At 40.9% G+C, this 26,568-nt stretch overlaps 1 protein-coding gene across 3 annotated transcripts in view; it reads left to right on the forward strand.

The window, feature by feature from the left end:
• FAM234B (family with sequence similarity 234 member B) overlaps positions 1–25,268 on the forward strand; it is a 132,973-nt gene extending 107,705 nt beyond the window's left edge. Inside the window, exons 13-14 of one of the 3 annotated variants that reach the window (XM_063672449.1) lie at positions 13,601–13,801; positions 23,579–23,971. In XM_063672449.1, the coding sequence (XP_063528519.1) occupies positions 13,601–13,759 (159 nt within the window). In that variant the 3' untranslated portion in view covers positions 13,760–13,801; positions 23,579–23,971. Of the gene's footprint in view, positions 1–13,600; positions 13,802–23,578; positions 23,972–24,347 lie in introns of those variants that run through there. The other 2 variants (XM_063672450.1, XM_063672451.1) reach the window with 2 other exon arrangements.
• Positions 25,269–26,568: the final 1,300 nt, after the last annotated feature.

Genomic DNA, 26,568 nt, shown 5'->3' on the forward strand with positions numbered 1-26,568 from the left:
TCAATATTCAATATTGTTCATCTTATAATTGACATAGATTCGTTGTCCAAAGCGAACTGCAGTTTGCTTATTAATGTTTACTGCTTTAGTTGGTCAGAATTAGTGTCCTAGAACTCTCAACTATCTGCAAAATTAAGGTATGTTTTTGAGACTATGTCTTTATTGACATTTAGATATGATGGAGAAGCTAGTAGTTCTAGAATTTACCAGGAGTGAGACCCATACAGCCCTGCTTGTCAATTCAGCACCTCATTTATCTCCTCATGGATTTATTATGTGGGCTGAAAAGAGGCAAATTATGTTGTAAAATTATCAAAGAGAAAGGGAAAGAAACCTCAAAACTGGGACCCAAGAAGAAACACTGACTTTCTTTGGGTGATTATCCAGGGAGAGGTGCTTTGCTCCTCAACTTGTGTGGAATCTGGTCCAGCTTCAGGCCAGCCCCAGGAGTGCAATTTCAGACAGGATGGAGATGAGGGTGTGGTGGAACTTCAGCCAGATGTCTGGAAGCGGCCAGCTCCCTGCCTTTGTGGCTGCCTCTCCTTCCCATGTTTATGGCTCCAGAAACACAATACTTGTGGCCACTAAAGCCCAGGACAGCAGTGGATTCCAGGCTGTCTTCTGGTGTCTACTGGTTATGATTCTATCACAGGCAACACACAGAGTTTAGGTTCAACACCATCATGAGACTGCAGTCATAGGTTCACAAACTAAGGGTAGAGGCTGGTTATTTAGACAGTTTCCCTAACTGGTGTGTATGTTTCTCTCCAATTTACTGAGTCTAGTGCTTTCTTGATTTCCAGGGAATCTCTTAGGAGAACGCTAGTCTCCCACCTGCTTGGTCCAAGCTTACTCCCCTAGTTGCCTAAGAAACCTATTCTCTCACCTACCTAGGTATTCTCTTTCATAATTTTACAAATGTTGTTTAACATCTGTGTTAGGCATTTCCAGAATGTTCAGAAATCTAATCTCATGTAATCATCAATGGAACCCGGTGATGTAGGTAATGCTATCATCATTTGAAGACTGAGGTAATGATAACACGAAAGGTTGACCAACGTGTCTAGTAGCACACAGCTGGTAACTAGTTCCCTAGCCGGGATTCTCTGGGCTTCCTCCTGACTCTGCCCCTCTTTTCTTTGGCCCCAGACACTAGGATTTCCCTAAACCTATAGCATCTCTACCCTTTCTCGGGGAAGAGAGTGATCTGCTACAATTAATCCTCATATAAATGGGTGATGTTTCTATAGGCTGTGGAGGCCATTCTCCCTAAGCACTCTCTTCTGGTTTGAGTCGTTGCCAGGAGCTCCAACCTAGCCCTTTTAGAAGTTAATGAGGAGACAGCGAATCCTGGGAATAGCCAGCGACCACTGCAGGGTGAGCTTACAGTAACTGAATAGCAAGGTCTGCTCTGTAAGCCCCAGATGAGCTCTGGAATCATTCCTGCCTTCTGAGTCTCCTCCCCACTGGGCTTGTTCAGAGGGCACCCAGATTGGTTTGGGCTCCATCCTGGTGTGCTTTCCTGCCTCATGATGGGGTAGAAACTGGGCCATCCTCTAAGGGCCTGCAGAAGCAGGAGGGAGGACACAGTGATGCCTTATGTGGAGATCTGGTCACTCGTGCTGCCTTGTGACCCTCTTTAGCTCCGAGGAAAAGCTATGACAGAGCAAGTATTCAACAACTGCTTTTTGGATTTAATTAAATTGTAACCAATATTTTGCTTCCCCCTACCCTCACCCAGAAAACTTATTCAAATAAAATACATGTAAATGAAATTTCTTTCTCCCTCTCTTCTTTCCCCCTCCCTTCTCTCCCTTCCTTCACCCAGCTTTTTTTTCTCTTCTTTTCTTCCTTACCTTTTTCTATACCTCATAACATTTATAAAGAATGTCAACACTCTCCAAGTACCTTTCAGTCTCCCAAGCCCTACACACAAAGGGCAGATTTTGAACAAATAATGAGCCTCCCCCAAATGATCTCATTTGATCTGTTTCACCACTTTTACCCACAATGCATATCAAATATAAATGATCAGTAATTCATTTCATCCCAAATCCTAGTGCTTGTCCTATTTTATTTTTTCCACCTTCTGCATTAAAATACTATGATTCATATCCCTCCATTCCCACCCCCGGGGGTGGGGTGGGTGGGAGGAAGAAACAACCTAACTTCTAGTTTTCTGCCAGTGGCCTGTGAGGGTTTCTGAGCAGATGATGAGGGAATTAGCTTTCAGCATTCATAAATTTGTGGCTGGATCACTTTGGTAATCTGTGAGTATTCAGTAAGTTGCTACCTAGTACCTCCTCCTACCACTTCTTTTACTTTTTTTTTTTCAGTTTCATTCTATTATTTAAAGGAACACTTCTACTTTCTGAGAGTTTCGTTTCTTACAGTAATGAGTACCAGTTGCCTAATATTTGGGGCAGATGTCAAATTTACTTAAATCGTATTATATACTGGCAATTCTGTTCTCAACCAACTCAGGAACTTTAAGGACTCCAGAAAGGCATGATTCAGCAATTGACCTCAAGAAAATGTTACACAGAGAATCTCTTGACCAAGCTCCAGAGTTTTCTTTAAACAATTTACCCAAAGTTCTTCAATACAGAATGCAATAGTGTAGCCCAACAATTTTTGCTGATGTCTGATTTGAAAGGAGGCTATATTGAAATGATGTAAAATCAGTTCTTAGACTCTCTTCAAAGAAAAAGCCATGTATGACAAGTGGCAGAGAAATCAAACTACAGGAATGAAAACACAACTCTTAATGCCATATTCATGCTCAGGGAATATTTGAGAATTTGCACCTGGCAACTTAGTTAAAAGCAACCATACCTTTATGTATTGTAAAAGGTATGATTCTGAAGGATGAAAGGAGGAATCCTGTAGGAGAGAAAAAAAAGGAATATCAAGCAAGTGAATTCCAATAGTTTAAAGGGTTCTCTGGGAAGAATTTGTTTAAAAGACAAAGAAGTACAAGGGAACTGTTTGTTCCATAAGAAAACAATATGGTTCTAATAATATAAGAAAAAATGATCTTGATCCATGAGAAAGCAGGGAAGGGTAGAAATAAATTAACTTGGCAGGGATAAGGGTTGCTTTGAAATGATCTCAGAAGTGGTAAGTTTGCCAGGCTACCAGTAAAAAGGATGGAAAAAAATGGAAATAATTTGCTTAGAAAACCAGAAAAGCCGAAGTAGGAAATGAAATGCAACTCTCAAAGGACATAAAGAGAAACAGAAAAATGCCATATATTAGTTAAATACTTAAAACATAAATGAGAGATACAGAAAAACATCCTTCACAAGTGAAAAAAGAAAGCTAAAAATATGGGATACTTAAATGCCAAACTTAAAAAAAAATTTAAATTGTGAAAGCAATTTCACACATCGAGTTCATATATGAACCATTTTGCATGGATTTTGAAAAGCAAAATTTTGGTGCATTTTCTTCCAGACCTGAGCCATATAGAACTTGAAATGTGGCTACTTCAAATTGAGATGTACTGTAAGTATAAAATGCAGACTGGATTATGAAGATTTAGTTAAAAATCTCATGAATAATTTTATATCGATTACATGTTGAAGTTATTATATTTTGGATAGTTATGTTAAATCAATATATTAAAATTAATTTCATCCATTTGTTCTTAAAATTTTTAATGTGTTTCCTAGAAAATTTAAAATTGCATGAGTGGGTCACATTATGTTTCTATTGGACAGTGTCATTCTATATTTTGTCTTCTGTATGAACGATCAGGAAGTTTTTGTTAAACCAAGATAACGGTACTAGAAAATGATCATGTGAAGTTAATCAATTAAAATAGGAGTGAAAATTTCATAATAAGCAGTTAAAAAGATTATGATTTTATCTTGGGAATGTAATGAAATTATAAAAATAATTTTATTGTAAGTATTTTAAATAAAATTTAAGTTATACTTGCAATTTTATACCAATTCTTAGAAGAAAATGTCAATAAATAAGGAGATGTGGGATGACATGGGGCAGACAATTTTTTTTTTTTTTTTTGAGACGGAGTCTCACTCTGTGGCCCAGGCTGGAGTGCAGTGGCGCGATCTCGGCTCACTGCAGGCTCCGCCCCCCAGGTTCACGCCATTGTCCTGCCTCAGCCTCCTGAGTAGCTGGGACTACAGGTGCCCGCCACCACGCCGGGCTAATGTTTTGTATTCTTAGTAGAGACGGGGTTTCATTGTGTCAGCCAGGATGGTCTCGATCTCCTGACCTCGTGATCCTTAAAAGAAAATGAAAGCTTCAATACCACATCTTTGACCACATGTTTGATTTTTTGGTAACAATTAAAAAGGGAAATTTTTTGTAAAAATATTTGAAGAGTTCATAAATTCCTCAACAGTCTCTCTTAAGACTTTTAACTGTTACATCATTCTCTTTTGCAGGGCCTGTCTCGTATAATCCTTGTTGACTTTCTCTTTGATTTTTTACCACTCTAACTCTCCAGCTCCTTATCTGTTAGTGGTTTTGCATGTGATTTGTGTAGTTCTCCAAGCCGCCTCTCATACTTAATGAAATCTTGCAACTGTGGTGACTTAGATAGTGAATATGTGGGTAATGAGGACCCTTGTATATATTTACATAGCTGGGGTGACACTATATTACAGGTCTATCCTATACTGCCACTTAATATTACATCACAGTTATTTTTCCATATCTTTAGGAATTCTTTTTTTTTGCATGCTTTTTAGAAGTACTTTAAGAATTCTTTAGAAACATCATCTTAAGTGAATGAGTACATAATAATCGCTCTGATGAGTAAACCATAATCTATAATTTATGGAATCATTCCCTATTATTGGATGTTTATGCTGCGTCTTTTTTTCTCTTTTTTTTTTTTTGCTATTATAAACCATGTAGCAAATAACCTCTCTGAACACAAATCTTTATTACATTCCCATTTTTGTTTCTATAGATACCTAGAGGTGTAATTAATTACAGGGTAAAAAGTTAGACATTTTAGGCTGAGCGCAGTGGCTCATGCCTGTAATCTGAGCACTTTGGGAAGCTGAGGTTGGTGGATTGGATTGCTTGAGGCCAGGAGTTTGAAACTACCCTGGGCAACATGGCGAAACCTCATCTCTTCAAAAAATTAGCCAGGCATGGTGGTGTGCACCCATACTTTCAGATCCTTGGGAGACTGAGCTGGGAGGTTCGCATGAGTCTGGGAGGAGGAGGTTGAGATCATGCCACTGCACTCCAGCCTGAGCAACAGAGGGAGACCCTCTCTCAAAAAAAGTTATGGACATTTTAATCCAAACTGCCAAATGGTTTTCCTGAATATTAATAATAGTTTATGCCCTTACTAGCAGTGAATAACCTCATGGAATCATATTCTTGCCAACACTGAATATTACCAAGAAAAATATTTTTGCTAATCTTATATGTGAAAATAATATCCATTTATTTTAAATTTGAATTTCTTTGATGATGGCTTAAAATGTTCATTAACTACGTACAATTTTTTTGGATTCTCTGTTCATTTTTTTTCATTTATCTATGGTGGATGTTTTTGTCCTTTGTAAGAGGCTTTCTTCTATATTAAAGGCATTAACCCTTTGTCTAGCATATTTGTAAAAACTTAGGTTTTTACTTTTAAAATTATTGTTAAATAGTTTAAATATATACAAACAAATAGAGAATATTTATAAGAATTCTGTATACTCACCACCAGTTTTACATATGACCTTAGCCAAAAGGCTGAGAAGCGATTGCTGCCAGTTTTAAAATCTTAAAGTTTGCCATATTTCGCAAAACATGTTAGATGTAATTGAATCCCTGGTGGAACTCCCCTCACTGCTTATTGCCATGCTCCACTATTCTTCTGTCTGACCTCAACCAGAAAAGCTTCTCCTTCTCCTTCTCCTCCTTCTTCTTCTTCTTTCTTCCTTCTTCTTTTTTGTGACAGCGCCTCACTGTCATGCAGGCTGGAATGCAGTGGTGTGATCATGGCTTACTGCAGCCTTGACCTCCTGGGCTCAGGTGATCCTCCCACCTCAGCCTCATGGGTAGCTGGGACCACAGGCACACGCCACCGTGGCTGGCTAATTTTTGTGGTTTTTGTTGAGGCAGGGTTTTGCCATGTTGCCCAGGCTGGTCTCGAACTCCGGGGCTCAAGCAGTCTATTTGCCTGAGCCCCACAAAGTGCTAGGATTACAGGTGTGAGCCACTGCATCCAAAAAACCACTTCTTTAGGCTTCTGATGGTAGTTCCTGTGCATGTTTTGATACTTTTACAGCATATTCATGTGTCCTAAGTTACAGTGTTGTTTTTTGCATTTTATAAATGTGTATAAATGGTATCATACTGTAATATGCCCTTCAGGAGGTGGTTTTCGTTATATTTTTATTTTTTTTGCTCCAAATTACATTAAACAATATTTATTTATTTTAAATAAACAAGTAACCAAATTAAGTTTCTGAAGTTTGTCCACTTTAACTACTATAGATATTTAATTATAACTCTTCATTCTTCTGTTAGGATTTTTTTGGCTATCACAGAAAATGCTGCAAAAAAAATTTTAACGTGCCTCCTTGTGCACTTGTGCTATAGTTTTTCCAAGGTATATATATAGAGAAGGAGAATTGCTGGGTCCTAGGACATGCATATCCTTAATTTTACACATATTGCCGTATTTTAATCCGTAGTGGGTTTTACCAATTTACATTCTCACCAGTAATTTTTGAGTTCTTCTTTCTCTGCATCCTTGAGAAGATTTGGTATTGAGAAGCTTTAATTTTTTTTAACTTCCATTTTCATAATTCTAGTGAGGTCAAGCATTTTTCACAAGTATATTGGCCATTTGTTCTTCTCCTGTGTATTTCCTATTGTATATTTTAACTATTTTTCTATTGCGCTACTTGTTCTTTCATATTGAATTATATAAGTATTTTATATTTTCTAGACATCCTTTGTTGATTATATGCATTGAAAATATGGTCTCTTCATCTGTGACTTATTTTACTGTTTCTTCACATCTATAATAGTGCAGAATTTAAAAAATAATCAGTTTGTATTTTTTCATATAAATTTAATATTTTCTTGCTTTAAGACAAAAGATGTCATGAAGATATTTTCCCAATTTTATTCTAAAATTCGTGAAGTTTTCTTTCCAAATTTATGTTTTAATCCACTTGGAATTTATGTCTGTGACTGCTGGGAGGGGGGGTGATATAATTTTAGGGGTACTCAATTGTATCTGGACCACTTACTAAATATGCCATCTTTTCTCCACTGATTTTTTTAGAGATACTTCTCTCATTTATTAAATTTTAGTTTATATGAGAGTCTGTTTCTGAGCTCTCTGCTCTGTTGGCTTACTTGTTCATCCCTTATTAATGCACTGTCTTAATAATTTTACTTTATAAAAACTCTTGATTTTTTTTGCTATTATAAACCATGCAGCAAATAGCCTCTCTGAACATAAATCTTTATTACATTCTCATTTTTGTTTCTATAGATACCTCGAAGTGTAATTAAATAAAGTGAGGGACAGGACCAGCAAGCCCTGTCCCTCACTTTATTTATCTACTTCAGGAGTATCTTAGCGATTTGTGGGCCTTTTCTCTTCCATTTGAATTTTAGGACCAAATAAAGATTTTAATGGAATTGTATTTCTTTCAAAGACTTGTTTCAAGAGAATTGATGTCTTTTTAAATATTGAGTCTTCAGGCCGGGTGCTGTGGCTCATAATCCCAGCACTTTGGGAGGCCGAGGTGGCTGGATCACGAGGTCAGGAGATGGAGACCATCTTGGCTAACACAGTGAAACCCCATCTCTACTAAAAATACAAAAAATTAGCCGGGCGTGGTGGTGGATGCTCGTAGTCCCAGCTGCTCGGGAGGCTGAGGCAGGAGAATGGCATGAACCTGGGAGGTGGAGCTTGCAGTGAGCCGAGATCACGCCACTGCACTCCAGCCTGGGCGACAGAGCAAGACTCCCATCTCAAAAAAAAAAAAAAAATTGAGTCTTCCATCCATGAACATGAACATGTTTTATTTCTCTATTTATTCAGGTCTCTTCTTGCTTCAACATTGTAATTTTCTTAATAAAGGTTTTATATAATATTTATTAGATTTGTAGACATTGTACAGTTTTTGTTGATTTTATGAATGGAATTCTTTTTCCCACTAAGTTTTCTAACAGTGTATTACTTATTTATAGGCATCTATTGAGTTTTAATAGCTTTATTGTTCACACAGCATACAATTCACCCATTTAAAATGTACAATTCAATGGTTATTAGCTTACTATATTCAAAAATTTGTGCAACCATCTCTATAATCAAGTTTAGAACATTTTCATCACAGCAAGAAGCCCAGTATCCTTCATTTCCCCGCCTTCTCCTGTCCCTCCCTATCTCCTCCAGTCCTAGGCAACCACTGATCTACTTTCTTTTTTATAAGATGGAGTCTTGCTCTGTCGCCCAGGCTGGAGTGCAGTGGTGCGATCTTGGCTTACTGCAACCTCTGCCTCCCAGGTTCAATCGATTCTCCTGCCTCAGGCTCCCAAGTAGCTGGGACTATAAGTGGGTGCCACCAAGTCTGGCTAATTTTCGTATTTTTAGTAGAGATGGGGTTTCACTATGTTGGCTAGGCTGGTCTCGAACTCCTGACCTCGTGATCCACCTGCCTCAGCCTCCCAAAGTGCTGGGATTACAGGTATCAGCCACTGTGCCCGGCCCACTGATCTCCCTTCTATCTTTGTATGTCTCTCTCTTCTGGGCCTTCATATAAATAAAATTATATATGATGTAGTCGTTTGTGACTGGCTTCTTTCATTTAGCACAATCTTTTAAGGTGCTTTTCATGTTGTAGCTGTATTGGTACCTCCTTCTAAGACTGAATAATATTCCATTATTCAGCTCTATGAATATGGATATGGATACAGATATATACTGTTGATTTTTACCCATTGATTTTGTTTCTAATAACATTGCTGAAAGCTTTTATTAATTTTACTGATACTTTTTTTTTTTGAGACAGTCTTGTTCTGTCAGCCAGGCTAGAGCACAGTGGCATGGTTTCTGCTCACTGCAACCTCCACCTCTCAGGTTCAAGTGAGTCTCATGCCTCAGCCTCTAGAGTAGCTGGGACTACAGGCGTCCGCCACCACACCTGGCTAATTTTTGTATTTTTAGTAGAGATGGGGTTTCACCATGTTGGCCAGCTGGTTTCGAACTCCTGACCTCAAGTTAGCTGTCCGACTTGGCCTCCCAAAGTGCTGGGATTACAGGCGTGAGCCACTGTGCCTGGCCGATATTCATTTTTAATGTAGATTTTCTATAGATACTCCTCTCCTCTGCCAGTAGGGGCAGTTTTGTAAATTCTTTTTTTACTTTGTGCATTTCTTTTTCTAATCCTTGTCTTATTTCACTGTCCAGGAGTGAATGGAAATGTTGATATAAGCATTATTGTCTTACGCCTGACTTTAATGCAATTGCTTTTAAGATTTTACCATCGAATATAATGTTACCTATAGTATTTTAGTGAATACACTTTTGAGATTAAGACTGTTACTTTTTTTCTTTTTTCTTCATTGGATAGGCATAAATGTTTTACTGTCGTTAAGATGTTTTTCATGACAAAGTTAAATTTTGGCTATTTTCCATCTATGAGATGATCAGATTTCTCCCGTTAATCTGCTAATGTGGTGTGTTAATGAAAAGATTTTCTAATATTGCATTCCACATCATTAAACAATTCTCTAACATTTTTCAGCATTCATTCAACATCTTCAATCCTTCAGTGTTATGGGTTGGATATCTATTATGTCAGGTGTAGAAATAAAGATAAATAACACATAGTCCCTTTCTTCAGAAAGCCTATCATTTCTTTCGAAAAGTAAGAGAATGAGAAGGGGGCCCGTGAGTAACATGTATTCAGTGTTTGCTATGTGCCAGGTATTCTTTTAGATGCTTCAGAAATGTATTCCGATTTAATTCTTCCAACAACTCTATATGATAAGTCCAATAATTTTATCCATTTTATATATTAGATATCTGAGGCTTCCAGAAATAAGTGATTTGCTCAAAATCAGCACTCAAACCAAGACTCTGTGGCCCTAAAGACCAGGCTCTTGCAATATAAGTATCATGGTTGTTGAAAGCACGGAGAGTCATGTTTAAGTTAGGTTTATGATTTCCAGTAAATATTGGATTTAAATGATTCCTTCAACAAGCGGGCAGGCATGAGATAGAGGGGAGTGGTAGACAGCAGCTGAAGCAGAGGAGGATATGGGAGTTGAGCAAAATCTCAGGGTCGGGAAAGCACAAGATAGCCCAGGGACCAAAGGGTAGACCAGTTAGCTATGACGTATACACTGTGTAAGATGATGTTGGGAAGTAAACGTAGAGGGATAGATTAGCAGATTATCCCATGAAAACTCTTGTGATGACATGCAACACAGATTGGAGTAAGGAAAGCCAGAATCTCAGCAGGAGGCCGTGGCTACTGTCAAAGTGAGCAATAGTAACAACTCTTCATTTGCTCCTCGTTGATCTTAGGATGGAGTCCAACCAAATACCTTACCTTGGTTGACCAGACCTGACATAGTCTGTCCCTTTCTTTATTCTCCAGTCTCATCTTACCCCTTGCCCTCTCAGCTCCAGCCTCATTGGCCTCTCTGTTTCCTGAACCTCCTATATTCCTTTTAACCAAATAGTCTTAGAATAAATTGTTCCATCAGTAAGCAACTTTCTTCCTCTTCTGAGCAGGACACCTCCATTTGTCTAGTCAATTTCTACTAATACTTGATGTCTCAATCCTTAATTGTGTTCTTCTCTTTCAGGAGTACTAATTTCAATTTATAGCTCTATTTTCATTAGCGTTTTCCTGAGTGATGCTTGTCTCTTCTCCCAGGTTATAAATTCTGTTGCTGGAATAGGAAAAGTCTGAGTCTGTTTTTGCTTACCTAATTCCTAGCACAAAGCCTGGCTCAGAGTAGACACTTGATACATATGCATAGTTGTTAAATGAACGAATAAAAGAACAATTTATCTGAACTATGGAGGGTGAAGTCAGCAGAAATAAAATGAGTAAGGAGGAAAGGAGATTGCTTTAGAACTCTCCTTTTTACTTGTTAGAAAGAAGAGCTGACTTACTTGGTGATTGACTGAACATGGGGATGAATGAAACAGGTGAAGGAATTAGGAATGGTTTTCAAGCTTAGCTTCCAAATGATTAACTGAGAGATAAGTATTATTAACAGAAACAGGGAATCCAGAAAGATGATGAATTTAATTTTAGATATATCAAATAACTATGAAGACCCTGAGGAACATATCCAATAGGCTTTTGCAGGTCAGAGTAGTCATATACGGAGATACAGATTTGGGACACGCTTTCAAAATGAAAAGCCATCCATTTAAGAAAGTGGAATTAACAAGAGAAACAGAATAAACAGAACAGCAGAGGCCCTGGGAACTGCATATTGACACACGTCTATTGAAGGAGGCAGTAAAGAGAAGAGGAGTTGATTAAGGGGACAGAGCAGCAGACGGGGATGACATGAGGGTTGAGTACTGTCACAGAAGCCAGAGGAGAAGTGAATCCCACTGAGTGGAACATCAACATTGCAGAGGAAGAACAAAGACCAAAAATTAGGCATTGACCTTTAGACAATGCCTCAGTGACCTCTGGGAGTGGAGTTTCTATAGAACACGAAGTGGGACAAAATACTGATTTTCGGGAAAGAAGAGACTGCTTGTACAGACCACTGATTGAAGAAGTGTGGCAATGGCAAGCAAATACAAATAGGATTGTAAGTAGAGTGAATGGTGGAGGAGACATCAAGGAACATTTCTCGAGTTATTAGAAGTCTGTACATGCTTATAAACACAGAGGAAGTCTGTGGGCAGGAGAAATTGAAGGTGCAATTGGATGGGAAAAGGGAGTATACAGGGCCAGCCGTGCTTATTGAGGGAGGAGTTTTCCAGAAGGGATGAAATAGGTGGTGTGGCTAACTTGAGTAAAAGAGCTTGCTCTCTCTCTGAGACTATCATTTCTCATCAAGACTGCGGAAGAAATTGAGGAGGGAGGGGAAACTGAGTGCACGAAGGAAGTGGAGTAATAGGGAATAGCCTTCACATTCCCAGCATTCTCCACTTGCACAAGCTCACACTGGGGAAAAGCATGAGTTGTTGCCCTGGAGCAAGCTGCCTGTCTGCCAGGCCAGTAGTGAACCAGCTCCTTTCAAATGCTCCAGACCTATGAGAACAAAAAAAAAAAAAAAAAAAAAAAAGAAGAGAAAAAAAGGTAGCTTCAGGGCTGACACACGGCAGCTGCGTTCTGGGAATTGGGCTACGGCTGGCCCTGTCCGTGCCCCTCTCTGAGGGCTGTTGGAAGAGGCGCTTTCTTGTGTACACAGGTGGAGGAACCCACATTTCCAATCTCCAGCCCCACCTGTGGCCCAGCCCAGCTGCAGACACCCTTCCTTTGGGCTGTGAACTCGACTGCATGGTCAAGCCTAGGGCAGCCTGAAGCCAGTAATGAAAATCCCTGGCATTTCCTCTCATAACCATTCCCAAAGGGCTTTTCCCAAATATGATCTCATTCCATTCTCATGGCACCACGGCATTTTCATCTCCAATTTAGAGATGCCAATCACTAAGCGCCTCTAGAGAGGCCATGCAGTTAATAGTATCTGGGGCTGCTGATTTGAAAACCCGGGCTCTTCCAGCCATCTCACATGGTCTGCATCTGACTGATCCCCTTTGGTGGTGAGAAGGTGGGCTGTGGGGTTTGGGAGATGAGAATGACAAAAAACACCTGTATTAGCCATCCCGCCTGAGTTGCCAAAGGTAGCCACCTCCGTCCGTGGGTCAGGAAGCCATTTCCATTTCTGCTAGAAGGAACTGATGGTGCCTATAGATTAAAAATCTTCTCATGAAAAGAGAAGCAGAGCAGGCAATTGTTATGTGTTTGGTGGTGTTGATATGTGGGGCATGAAGAGGAAGGAGAAATGTCTAAGACTACATTCACCAATCTTAAGCAAACTTCATTCCTTGAAACACAAGAGGGAAATGGCTGACTTCCTTCATCTTCACCTTGGATGTGTGAAGGTTCACCCCAGGTGAAGGGCGCTGACAAGATGTGTGACCTTGGGCAAGTCACTTCATCCCTTTAGGCTTGAACTTCCTTTCCTGGAAAATAACGAGGCTGCAATAAATGCCTAAGGTCTTACTAACTCGAATAGTCTCTGAGTCCAGGATTCTTAGGAAAATGGAAATCATTGGAGCAGGAAGGGAAGAGTTTCTTCTTGGGGACTTCTGGTTCAAGGCCTGCCTTCCTGAAGGGGCAGTTACATCATTAATAGGTCTGTGAAAAAACATCATTTTCTTAGGGATGGAGTGTGCCCTTATACTATTTGCAAAACTAGCTAACTAACCAACCAGCTAACTAACCACCTAACTAACCAACTAGCCACTAACCACCTAACTAACCAACTAGCCAATTAACTACCTAACCAACCAGCTAGCTAGCTAACTAACTAACTAAAACTAACACCTGAACAGCAGCCACAGTGTGGGGAAGGAGCAATTGCAAATACCTTTTTCTTCTGTTGCAAACAGGGACGGCTCCAGCAGTTGGATGGCAGCCCTGGGTTTCCTGACATAACCTGTAACTGCTTGGTGCTCCTCAGCTTGCAGGGCACAGGCAATTTTGGTTTCACGCGGCCATGCCAAGTGCAGAGAGGCCCCAGCTGCACTTTCAGTCACGTGACCTGGTGACTCAGGCCCTTTCTGGTTCCTGCTTTTCAGGGTATGGGAAAGGTGAGAAACCACTTTGCAGTGGCTCTTTGGGAGGGTCTAGGGTTGAGCAATAGTTTGTTGTTATATAGGTTGCCCTGAACCCTTTTTATATGAGCATAATAAAGTTTTCTTATAGCCCCAGAATTGCCGTTTTCAGTTGATGTCTGCAGAGTTGCTGTGTTCATCTCCTGTCTCTAGGAGTAAGCCAAAGTCATCTGAGGGGAAAAAAATCTACATTTCACCACTTCCTTTGATGAAATAGTTTGGTATTTAACTACCCCATCACCAGAAATGTCTTTTATGCTAACCTGAGTCCACCCTGCCACGTTTAAGCATAATTCCTCTTACTTTGGTAGACAGAGTGGAAAATTTGTTCCATAATGGCAGGAATGTCTACATAACCTTAAGAGAAGATGCTAATTCCAACTTTATTTTCTCTTCTCTGCCTATCTGTAGCCTTTGTTCTTTCAAACTGGGTTTCAAATTTACCTTTTTAAGGAATCTTTCACTGTTGAACCCCTCCTTTCTACAGAAGAGACCAGAACACACAGGCTCAGCGTTTATTTTCTAATGCGTTTGTTCTTATTGATGTGCTATTTTGAAAACGCTTTTGAGTCTATGTCAGGGCACAGTGCTCTGTATTTGCAGGTGGGATGGACTCTCTTTAATGCAGCTGTGGTGTTGTGAAAAGCGCTGTGGCCTTGGAGTCAGGAATCCTGGATATGTCACTTATCAGCCATTACTTGAGGCAGGTTCCTCAATCTCGGAGAGGTTCAGATTATTCCTCCGGAAATCAGAAAATGAGGCTCTAACTCCCGGAGTCACTGTGAAGATAAATGAAGGAATGTACATGAAAGTGCTGAGGATAATGGCTTGCATTTAACAGGTGACCCATTGACGCTCACTCACATACTCTGAGGGACCAAAACTTCTATTTCTATTGTTTTTCTCCATCAGGCCTCACTACACTGCTCTGCCCACAGCATAAGCTTAATGAGTGCCACAAACTGACTATCTATTTGGTACCTAAGAACAAGCAAGCTGGAAAGGGCTTAGGGCCACTTTACGGTCTGGGTGAAGTCTTGAGAAGTCCAGGATGCGGGTCCCCATTCCAGGTAGGTCACAGGAGATGGCTCAGTGTGTGTCTCTGAGCCAGGGAACCAGAGGAGAGGCAGGATCCATGAAATAGGAATCTAGGGGAAACACGGGATTTGGTCCTAAAAGCGATGTCTGGTGCAGGCATGTGCCAGAGAAAAAGGGGCCAGCAATGCTTCTGCTAAAATCTGTTCTTGTAACTTCACTGGCTCTTAGAGTTCACCTTTGCACTGCCGGCTCCATTTTCCTGCGTCACTTCAAGAAGCCAATTTCTTGTCCTTATTGGGACCGTGGGAGGTGGGGTTTCTTTATCCAGGTGCTCAGTTTGATTACCTAGGAGAGATAGATGTTACTGATGCTAAAGTAATTTCTTTTCCCTGGGAAACGCAGGCTTTCACCTCCGCCTGGTTCCTTAGCCCTTCCTGCACACATGGGCCAGAGGCTCGGAGATGGCTGTGGCCGTGCTCTAGTGAGTGCAGGTGACAAATCCCAATACTGATCCAGTTTGACTCCAGGGTGAAATGGGCAGGAATGACTCACAGGTTGAGGAACCCGCTCCATAAAGGCTCTGTGGAAGGAAATGATGTCTGGGTGGGAAATGGGCTTGCAGCCTTGGGATGAACTAAACCTGGAGAGATTACTGAGGGCCAGGGAGGGGTTTATTTATAGAGGGTGAGGCCTTCTCTTTTTCCCACTAGGCCAGATGAATGGAGAGGTGAGGAAAGAAGCCTGTTGGGAGGCCACATCTATTCCCCAGCTCATCTCTTCAGTCAAAGCCTGGCAGAAGCTGCTCATTTATTTTTCTACCACCAGTTCCCTCACCCAGTTCCCTGATCCAGGATAGGATATCAGGTGGTAGATCAATGCTTGCATGTGGTGATTTTTGTTTTGTGGACCCTCAGATGCAGACAGCCAAGCTAAACACATTCCTCAGCCACGCTGTTGTTAGTAGGCTGTGTAAGGTCACATTCTGGTTTTGTTTTGGTCATTTGCTTTTTTCCTTTCATCCCTTATCTTCACTTCCATTTCCCTTCTGTGCCTCCCTGCCCTATTCCACACTCTACCTGTACCCCTGACTCACTCATGGCATTCTAATGGCAGAACAAGAACCCCGTGCATGCACCCCTATGGCTTTGGCAAGAGCTTCTCTGGGTGTATACCAGCCTGGGGGATCATTGGGCCATAAGGCATAGGAGTACTTCATTTCACTAAATACTCCCTGGTTGCTCTCCAGAATGGCTGCACTCCAGCAGTGAATGAATGAGCCTGTTTCCTGGAATCTTCTCCAAAACTTGCTATTACCTGGCTTTCTAATCTTTGTATACTGGGTGTGTGTAAAATAGTATATCATTGTTTTTAAATTTGTGTTTTTCTGATTTCTAGGAGGGTTACATATCTCATCTCTTACTTGTTATCTATTCTCTAATTTGTGTATTACATGTTTCACCATTGTTCTTTGGGGTCTCCAGTCTTTTTCATGTTGATTTGCAGGAGTTTTTGCATATATTAGATATATAATTATCTATGTATGTAGATACTATAATTTTTTGGGTATTGTTATTATCCAGTTTTGGAAGCAAGATTGTACTTACTAGCCTTGTCAACTGATTACTCTTTTAATTTCTATAATAGTTATCTATGCAAACCTTCAATTTCTTCTTCTGCCAGTGTTGGTACTTTATAAATTCACTATAATGTGTCTAGGTGTGGACCATTCTCCCCATCTATGTTGTACAACATTCCATAAGCCTTCCCAATTGAAGTCTCTCATTTTCTTTAATTCTAAGAAATAATATTTATTTCTTTAAGTATTTTCCCCTTTCATTTTTTTTTTTTTTGGTCTTTTTGGAGAGCATCTGTTGTATGGTTAGTGATTCTTTTACTTCTGTAAATCTAACTTCCACTTTTGCTTCTTTTTTAGAAAGAAATTAAAATTATATGGTATTTATTTATTTACTCTTAATAAAAATAAGTCTCATAATATTCCCTTGTATGTATTTCACTTCTTCCTGGAGTGCTTCTTCTAAGAGAATATTGAAAGAGGGTTTACATGTGCCTGAGATAACATTAATTTGCCCCCAAATTTAAAGACAGTTTAATTGGAGTTAAAATTCTAGGTTGAAGGTTTGTCTTTCACCACTGAAAAAATTATTCTATTACCCCACATCCAATGTTGATAGTAAGGATTCCTGGTTGTCCCCCAACACCTCCCACCCTGTCCCAGGGGATCTGAACCTTCTCTCTGGAAATCAAGAGGATGTGGAGAGGATCTTTGGAGGCTAAGTGATGGTGTGCTGTGTGGATTGCAGGAGTGGCAAAAGGACCAAGAGCTAATGGGGTGGGGTGAGCAGGGCAAGGCACAGGGAAGGAGATGTGCAGGCAGGGGGTGGCTGGAAGGGCTGATTTTTCCTGCAGAACCCTGGAAGGGTACAAAATTCTAAATTTAGAGGACTCAAAAACTCTAGATTTGATGGTGAACAAGAATGAGATGTGGGCTGAAACTCCCCACTTCTCTACCCTATCATGGGGGAAGGATTGCTCCTCTGTAAAGAAACTGAACAACCTGCTCCTGGTGTGGGAGCTGATGCCACATCAGGCTCCATTCCCACTGACCCTGTAGTGGAGCCGGGTAGTCTGCATGACCTCTGGCGTACTCTGAGTTTAGCCAGTTTTGCTTGCATCACCAATTGGTAGGCATTTGAAAGAAACTATGAAACACAATTAAGAAAAAGAGAAATGACTCCACAGGAAAACAAGTTAATTCAGGATACATGAGGAACTTGAAAGAAACTCGAATTTGTATATTCAGAGATGTTTATGAAGATATCACATCAATTAAAAGAAGAGAATGCTATAAAAACAATAATTAAAAAGTTGGAGGATAAAATAGAGGAAAAGTAAAATAAAAAGACAGAGATTAAAAAAAAAAAAAGGACAAAAAAGGTACCACATAGACTAATCCAGGGAACCAACACTGATAGAGGCTCCAAAAAGAGATGAAGATAAACAGATGAGGGAAGGAATTACAGAAAAACATCACAAGAGAATTCCCCAGAGTTGAAGGACACAAAATTTAAGAAAGATGTATTCACTTTGTGCTCACTACAATAAAGAAGAGTTGGCAAATGAAACAGCATAAAATTCAGGACACTAATACTGAAAAGAGAGTTCTTAAATGTTTTCTGAGAGAGAGAAATGGAGAAAAAATAATGCCAACCTACAAATAAATGAGCATCAAAGATTTCTAACAGCAGCACAGTTTGCTAGAAAACAGTTTTTAACTGCTTTAAATTATGAAGGAAAGTGGTTTTCAACTAGAATTCTTTATTTTATTTTCTTCTTCTTACTATTAGATGAATATGCTTATGTATCAACTAGAATTATATACTCCTCAAGAATATCTATGAAACTTGAAGGCAGAGGAAAAGACATTTTGAGACAGATAAGAAGTCAGAAGGCTTAATTTTACACACCTTTTTTTGGAAGTCATTTGAAAACACACTCCTGCAAAATGAGAAAGTAGAACAAGCCAGAGGAAGACATAAAATTCCAGAAGCAGTGTATTCAACCTGGAATCATAGTGAAGAGTAACACACAATGACAGTTTTGCTGCACGTCTGGAGAGACCAGTGACCAGTATAGATTTTACAGCCTTTCAGGAAACACTAATTTGTGTCTTCAAATGTTTTTTGATGACATGTAAGCACAGAGACGTTAAATCAGTTGGCCAAGATCACTCAGTGGAAAGCAGTAAGTTAGCGATCTGACTCAGCCTGTCAGGCTTTGGAGCCTGAGCTCTTACCTCTTACTATACGGTGCTTCTCCTGGTAACCTGCCTTAATGTTATTAACGGTTTCCATTAGGAAAATGAAAATAGTGGTATGTTCCATGTATGCTAAACCCTCATTTATTATAGTCAGAATGCAAGAAAATGCTATGTAAAATTGCTAAATTAAGAAATAGCTTTATAGAAATCAAGAAACAGTTTTTAGAGAAATAAAAGTAATCACCAGGAGAGAAAACTCAAAGAGAATGCAAGGTGATTAGGTAGAGGGAGTGGGCAGGGGGAAGCAGAGAGGGAAGAGGAAGGGAAGAGACTGTTGCTTTGCATTTTAAATCCCCTGCACCTTAAAAAAATTAAATTATGTGCATGAATTACTTTGAAAAACTGTACATTTGTGTATCTTTTAAAAGGTAAATAGGGCTTGTTCGGAAGATAAGTCGAAAGGGGAATGATAGTAATGTTTAAAGGGTGAGATGAGTTGGAAGTTCATGGCCTGATGGGGAATGGTGTTATCTAGTGGCTGGATTCTAGGGAGGTTGTTTTGGCAGTGGGTGGGTGGGGGGAAGAGGGGGAGCGGCTGGAGGTGACTCTGGAAAAGTGGGCTAAGGCAAGACTGTGGAAAGCATTGAATGCCATGCTAAGAAGTTTGGAATTTCCTCTGTTGACCGTGGGGAACTATGAAAAAAAGTTTTGAGCAACGTGATTCCATCTGTGTTTCAGAGGAATTCATCCTTATGGCAAAATGCAGTAGGATTTGGAGTGTGGGAATGGCAGGAAGCGGGAAGGCCAGATCAGAGATGGTTACAAGTTTAAGGGACTCTTTAGGGTCCGAATTAAGGCTTTCAACCTATGTAGAAAACTGAAGTTCCATAATTGCAACTTGAATCAAAACTCTTCTACCACTTTCCTCACCCTCCTGTGGACTGGGGTGTCCTCTGCCCAGGAAGACACTGATGGGGCAGTAGGGTGGTGGTGGGTGGGCCACAGGGAACTGCCCACCCCTCCTCATTCAGAGGCCACTAGAACCTCCTACCTGGTCCAAGTCTCACTTCAGATTTTTAGAATCTTACTACAAACAATTTTTTGGCCACATTTCAAGACATGTTTTAGTTTTTAGCACAGGATTTTTACCAATCTCTCCCCAGCACCCTCCACACCCTTTAATGATTCCCTTGGTTTTTATAAGTTGTTTTCCAGTTTTTTTCTTCCTGCCTGCCAGCTCATCTAAGAAGTAGGAATTTTTTTCTCCTTTTTTATTATTGGTATTTAAAAAATAATAAAATGGAAAAAATGAATGTTTTTGCACTTCTGGCCTCTTGCTTTCGAGGTTCACACCCACTGGCGCCCTCCCTCTGAGGCTCACTAACATTCCACACTGCTGGGTGTGTGTCTGTGTGACTAGGAGCTGTTAGCTGTTGTCTCCTGTCATCATAATTTCTCCCTTACCTCCTTACCTACTTCCATTCCTCCCTTTCTCCCACCCTCTGGTTGCCAGGCAACACAGCTTAGGGGCAGGAGGAGCTGGCAGGCAGTGCCCCCATGGAAATAGTGGCTGCCTATCTTCCTCTCCCAGCAGCTTGGCTGGGAGTTGGGCAATTGCTGAAGGTCAAAGGCAGCCATCCATAGTTGTGTCATTCCCTCCACTAGGTATAAACCTGACGCAATCAGGGAAATACTTGAAGGTAGGGAATGGGGTAAAGTAAGGCAGTTAGTCTTCTCTTCACACCCAAGAGGCTGGCGTGGCTCCTGCCTTCCGGCAGAAGAGGGTAAAGGTGGAGATGAATTGGCCTTTCTGCATTTCAGAAATGTGAATTTTATTTCCTTCCACACCTCTCTGTCCAGTGACTTAGAGACTTTTGAGAATTAGAGTTGACCCTGCAAAATGACAAATTCACTTGTTAGCAGAGGTTGAATTTTTTGAGTTGGGGCCCATTTCTCTAGTACCAAACATGATCTAGGGACTCGCAGCGTGGACAGCCTCTGGGAGCTTGTTAGAAATGCAGACCTCAGTCCCATCCCAGACCACTGAACCAGAAGCTGTAGTTTTTCAGAATGGCTGGGTAATTTGCATGCATGCTGATCAAATACTGTCGATTCGGTCTTGTGTTCTTGAGACTTCTTCCTTTCTCCTGCTCAGTGGGGCATCATGGAGTCCTATGTTGGGGTCTTTCATGGGTTTATGGAGAGATGAGTGAGCAAATGCAGAGACTGTCTCAGCCTGACACAAACCCCTTCCCCTTCTCCATCTATCCTTATCCTACACAGGTGTGAGACAAAGCATGTCCAGATATGTTACCTCCCTTATCCTCACACACTCCTGTGTCTATTTTTAAACCATGAATCCCAATTTTATTGATGAAGAAATGACCTAGGTTGTTGAAGCTTACAGAACTTCAATGGACTCGCCCTGGTCATTACTGAACAGCTTGCTGTCACCTTCCTTTGGTATGTGTCCTAAGCTAGAACTTCTGTCCTTTTAAACACGTAGCTCCAAAGAGTCATTATTGAAAAAAAGCAATCAGAAACAGAATGTTGGGTTTGGTTTGAGTCATAAATTCCACCACGTAGGGATGAAATTAAGGACTTTTTCCTGAGCCTCTGCAAATGATTCCAGTAGTTCAGAGGCCCTTTTGAACAAGAGGTTACATGGATTGGGTTTCAAAGAAAAGAATGTCGAAAGACGTCTTCCAGCTGAGAATGGGCTCCAGATGTGAGCATTGCTCTTCCAGATGTGTGGATGAATGGAGCGGGACTGAGATGCCTCACATGTCTGCAACATGAAATGGAAAATCCTCTCTCAGCCACAGGGGAAAGTAGGACAGGGGGAAGACAAATGGAATCCAAGTTAAACTGTTCAAGGTGGGGCCAGACTAACTCGAAGAAATCATTCCCACGTGGGCTGATATTTTACATATGCAGTATGTGCCCTAGAGTCCAGGCCTCAAACTGTGCTGCTGAGCAGAAACTCAGAAGGTATTGTGTCTGCAGGAACTCACTCTTCTCAGACCTGCATAAATCTGATTCAGCCCCTTAGAGGAGCCTCACTGAGAACTGTTGAGAGTACAGACAGATCAAGCAGGACAGGCGGCGAGACTTACTCAGGGGAGCGGAGAACAGAGCCCAGAATGCGGAAGGGGAAGGAGCCAGGAATCACACAGTCCTTTCTTTCTTCAACTTCTGAATCAGCAACTCATTCTCTCGGGGATCGCTGGGTTTGTTTCTTTACAATGGCTAGAAGGTCCCATGTTTCTCAGATGAGTAAATTTGAAACCACAGAAAACTGAGGCCTTGTGGCCAAGTCCTCTTGGTTTGTCACATCTCTGAAAATCTGAGCCATTGTCAAACGCCTGGCTGCAGGGAATTAAACCCTTTATTTCCCTCTGCCAGCATCTTCACCTTCTCCAGGAAGATCTGCCAAACGACTGCTCCAGGTGCAGGTCCACGCACCTCCCCACTTTCCCAAACCTTCCTCTTTTTCCATTTAGAGGCTGTCCCTGAGTCCCAATTTCCATGTCACTCTGGAAGTGTGAAAGTGATCTTTATTCCCCCTACCTTCTCTATTTTTAAGCAACACAACTAACTCACTCTGTACTGGTTCAACTGATGAGGATCCATATTTTTATTTTCCCCTAATAGTTCCCAGGATCTAATCAACACATTCTGACAAAACAGGTCAATTTAAGTTGCTAATTATTTACATTATTAAAACATTATTACATTTGCACATGTAATAATGTCTACATACTGATTACACACACACACACACACACACACACACAAACCCAAAATGGCATAATCCCTGGTTAATATGCTAATAATAAAGTTGATGATTACTAAGTTGAAAAAGTTAATTAGCTGTCTTCTGTTTTCATATGTGGGGCCTAATCCTCCCTGTGATCTCGAGCCCAACACATTTCTCAAAGGCCACACCAGTCAGAAGGTAGATTTTCCAGTTGGAAGGTATCGAGAGCATTGCAGGAGTAAACCCAGGACCAGTCTACCCTGGGAGGACATATGTCATTACACTGAGAATCAAGTATCAGGAAGTATAGTATCATCATCATCATCATCATCAATCAATGACTAACTGTGAGTTTATTTCCTTTTGTTTTTATTTTATTTTTTAATTTTAATTTTATTTTTTTTGAGACGGGGTCTCAGTCTGTCACCTAGGCTGGAGTGCAGTGGCATGATGTTGATTCACTGCAACCTCTGCCTCCTGGGTTCAAGCAATTCTCCTGCCCCAGCCTCCAGAGTAGCTGGGACTACAGGCATGCACCACTATGGCAGGCTAATTTTTTATATTTTTAGTACAGACAGGGTTTCACCACATTGGCCAGGCTGGTCTTGAACTCCAACTCCTGACCTCAAGTGATCTGCCCGCCTCAGTCTCCCAAAGTGCTGGAATTACAGGCATGAGCCACCGCACCCAGCCCATTTCCTTTTGTTTTTAATCAATTTAGAATTGAATTCTCAAGCTGCTGTTTGTTTTGATTCTAAGCATATTTTGCTATTCCAATTAGTACCCAATTCAGTTTATATATATATAAAATTACACGCCCTGCATCAAAAACATCTTTACATATTTTTATACTTAAACCCAGTTCAAATTGATTTAAGGCTTAGGAAAATAAGTTAGGTTTAGTTCAGTATGTGGTTTAGAAAATGTGTACACTTTATTCTGGCTTCCAACTAAAACTGTGGTGTATTTCTTGCCTCTGAATTGGACAGATTTCTGTGTTTGGCCTGTATTGTGGCAATGGTGTATTATTTTGTTCTTGTCAGTTGCATTCATCATTATCTTAAAAAGATTCCAGAAAGCCTGGTGTTACAGTTAGCCCACCTTGACCCTAAATGCTGCACCATTGCATTTTGACCAAGCATTGGGATCATAAAAATTATCCACCTTCTGTTTCTAGGCTTTCCCCACAGCTTGCAGCCCAGAGTCAGGAGAAATGGCGTTTTGGTTCATGTGCTTCCCTGGAGTGAGCAGGGCTGTCCAGACTGAAGGGAAATGGCATTTCTCCTTCTGCAACTCAGGACCCTGCTGGAATAATTCTTGCTTAAGAGAGCATCTCAGCCATGTGTTCTCCAGCTCATTAATCCTCAGCAGTGACTAACACGGAAAACCCAACCCTTGTCTTTGGCTGCCAAGGGTGTAATTTCGTTTGGAATGTTGCTTTCAGTTGACTTGTTCTCTACCTTTCTTTTCACCTATTTGTTATGCTTAGCTCTACCCTCCTGCACGTGTTAATTCTAATCCTTTGGTGATCTAAACTAAAGAAAATGCCTCAGGAATAAACTTTTTATTGATTAGCTTTTTTCTGTGTGCTATGGCACCTATACCTCTAATATTAGTTCAAATCTACCATTTCTTGAATGTCTGTGTGCCAAGTAACTTACACGTATCACATTTGTTGTTACTAACAACACAATATAGTGTTGTCCCCATTTTTTAGATGAGAAAACTGAGGCTCAGAGAGTCTGAATGCCTTGCCCAAGGCCCTGCAGCTAGAAATCAGATTAAACCTCGTCTGTCTGACTCCAAAGTTTGTGCTTCATGGACTTCCAGCTCTGGTTCATGTTACCCAGTAGAGCCCTGTGACTTCAAGAATTTCTCAAATGTCCAAACCAATCTATTTTAATTCACTTTATTAATAAAGATAATAATTCCTGTCTGTCTCATAGGTGGTGTAATGAAGTGAAAGGAAGCAGAAGAGAGTGTTATAGCTGGAAAGGTGGGAAATCACCCCCTCTATGCTGAAGGGAAGATTTCAGGTTTCAAATGACACGTTTCCCTCAGAACAACTTTTGCTGTAGGTATGTGAACCTGCCACCACCCTTTTAATTTGGTGGACTGATTTAACGCTGTATCTGAACCTGACTGAGGAGATTCCTTCCTGGTTCATGACCCCGCTCTTGGAGATGCAGGATCTTGAACCGGAAGGCTCTGCGTGACAGAATGAAGAGCTGGAGGAATCAGAGTGAGATACAAGAGGGTTCTAGACTTGTTCCTCATTTTGTCAGACAATTGAGTGTTGATCTTCCTTCTAGAACTTGTAACAAGAGAGTGAACAGCAAACATGGACCGTTTCCCCTCAAGTTTGTTTTCTTGTGCATACCCCCTCTTCCTGACACCTTGGAAGAACAGCCTCTCTTGACCACCAGAGGACAAGCCTGTGTAGGCATAGAGTAGATGCGTGGCTGAGTGCATGTTTGCACCCTCATTCCACATCCATCTATAAAGCATTTGAGGCAGTTCAGACAATAGCATGATCACCAGCCGTGCTGCCATTTCTTCCAACAGTGACCGTGGATATATTTGCTGTGTTCCTGAAACTCTGCAGACAGTCCTAAGGGATCCAGAGGGTCCTCTGATGGACCCCAGTGCTGGAAGTCACGCGTATAGCTCTGAAGAGTTGTCACAAGAAATGGTGTTTCTGGAGGATGCACAGGAAACTTTTCATTTGGCATCAAAAAGGCTATTGGATTTGCAAAGACCGCAGAGGAAGAGTTTAAATTCTGAGCCCTCAAAACAGATTTTTAGAAAAGTGTCTTCCAACCTTTGTTTAGTACAAATAAAGAAGATAAGACAACACCCTTCCCAGGATATTTCTCTTGGATTATTTTTATTTTTATTTATTTATTTATTCATTTATTTTTTGCCCATGATGGGGGTATTATTAGGAAAGGGAGACCAAAGCCTCTCACTCCTTAGGTTGTATGTAATGCTTACTCAGGAAATATGAGCAAACATTTTGGAATCTTTATCATTATATATTAGTTGCCTTACTGGTGAACTCTACGGAGACTATCGTATTTACCAAAATAGAATGACATCTCTGCAGAATCTTTTATCATAGGATTTCTTGGTCAAATCACCTTCCCTCTAATTTGCAGAGATGAGAATAAAAATCAAGAGAGGTCACTAGTTGAAGAATAAGTCATCAGCAGAAGCTGATGAGCTCAGCCTCCTTCAGTCTGGCTTGGAGCCAGGCGATGGGTTCAGTGCACGAGCCTGGCCTTCTTTCCCAGCCCTCAATATGCATATTTACTACAATGGGTACATGTAGTTAGTGCTGAAAACAGGTGTGGGGTGGAGCAAGTCCAGTGGCTCTTTAATTATTTGAAAATTTGAGGTCAGTTAAGTTTCTTAATTATTAATGATCATCCTTTGGACATCAATATGCCAAGTACTGCACTTGTCACCCAGAAGAGGAGGCGGGGTTGTGACGTTTCAGCATTTCACTAGGATGGAAGAAGAATCAGGCACGAAGCCACCAAAGAAGGACATGGATGGTCATCAAAATGGCAAAGAAAGCAATGTGAAGGGAGTGCTAAAGGGAAAGGGTGTCAGTGTCCTGGCAGTGTAGCCAGGCTGAGGTTGGAAGGAGGCATGAACAAAGCCTGGTTCGGAGAGAAGGGGAAGCCACGTGGTAACATTATTGTCCAGGCAAAGGGCAAGAGTCTTCAGGTGCATTAATGACTGGATAAAGAACGAACATGATTGGAGCCACAGGGCCATATTGTGCCGCAGCAGGTGCTGAGGTGGGGGAGGGTGTGGGTGGAGATATCAGGAGCTATGCACAGGTTCTGAGCCAGATATGAAATGGGCTTTGAACCTAGTTGGTCTGAGCAGCTGCATTTGGTATCAATTAGCATAAAAAACAATTGAAACCAAAGAAATCTGCAAGAAGACAGCTCTAATAATCTAGCATTGAGAAACATAAAAACTGAACCTGTGTTGAGACATTTGGAATGGAGAAAAAGACCCTAAGACAGGACGTAGGGCAGAGGAACAATTAGCCAGGGCTCAGCAAAGAAATGGTGGTGGAATTGGAGGAGAGATATTACATGTGTTTTTTGCCTCTTGGAATTTTTGAGCTGGAAGAACCCTTAGTCTAATATT

The sequence above is a fragment of the Pongo pygmaeus genome, chromosome 10 (assembly GCF_028885625.2).
Source record: "Pongo pygmaeus isolate AG05252 chromosome 10, NHGRI_mPonPyg2-v2.0_pri, whole genome shotgun sequence".
Lineage (NCBI taxonomy): Eukaryota > Metazoa > Chordata > Mammalia > Primates > Hominidae > Pongo > Pongo pygmaeus.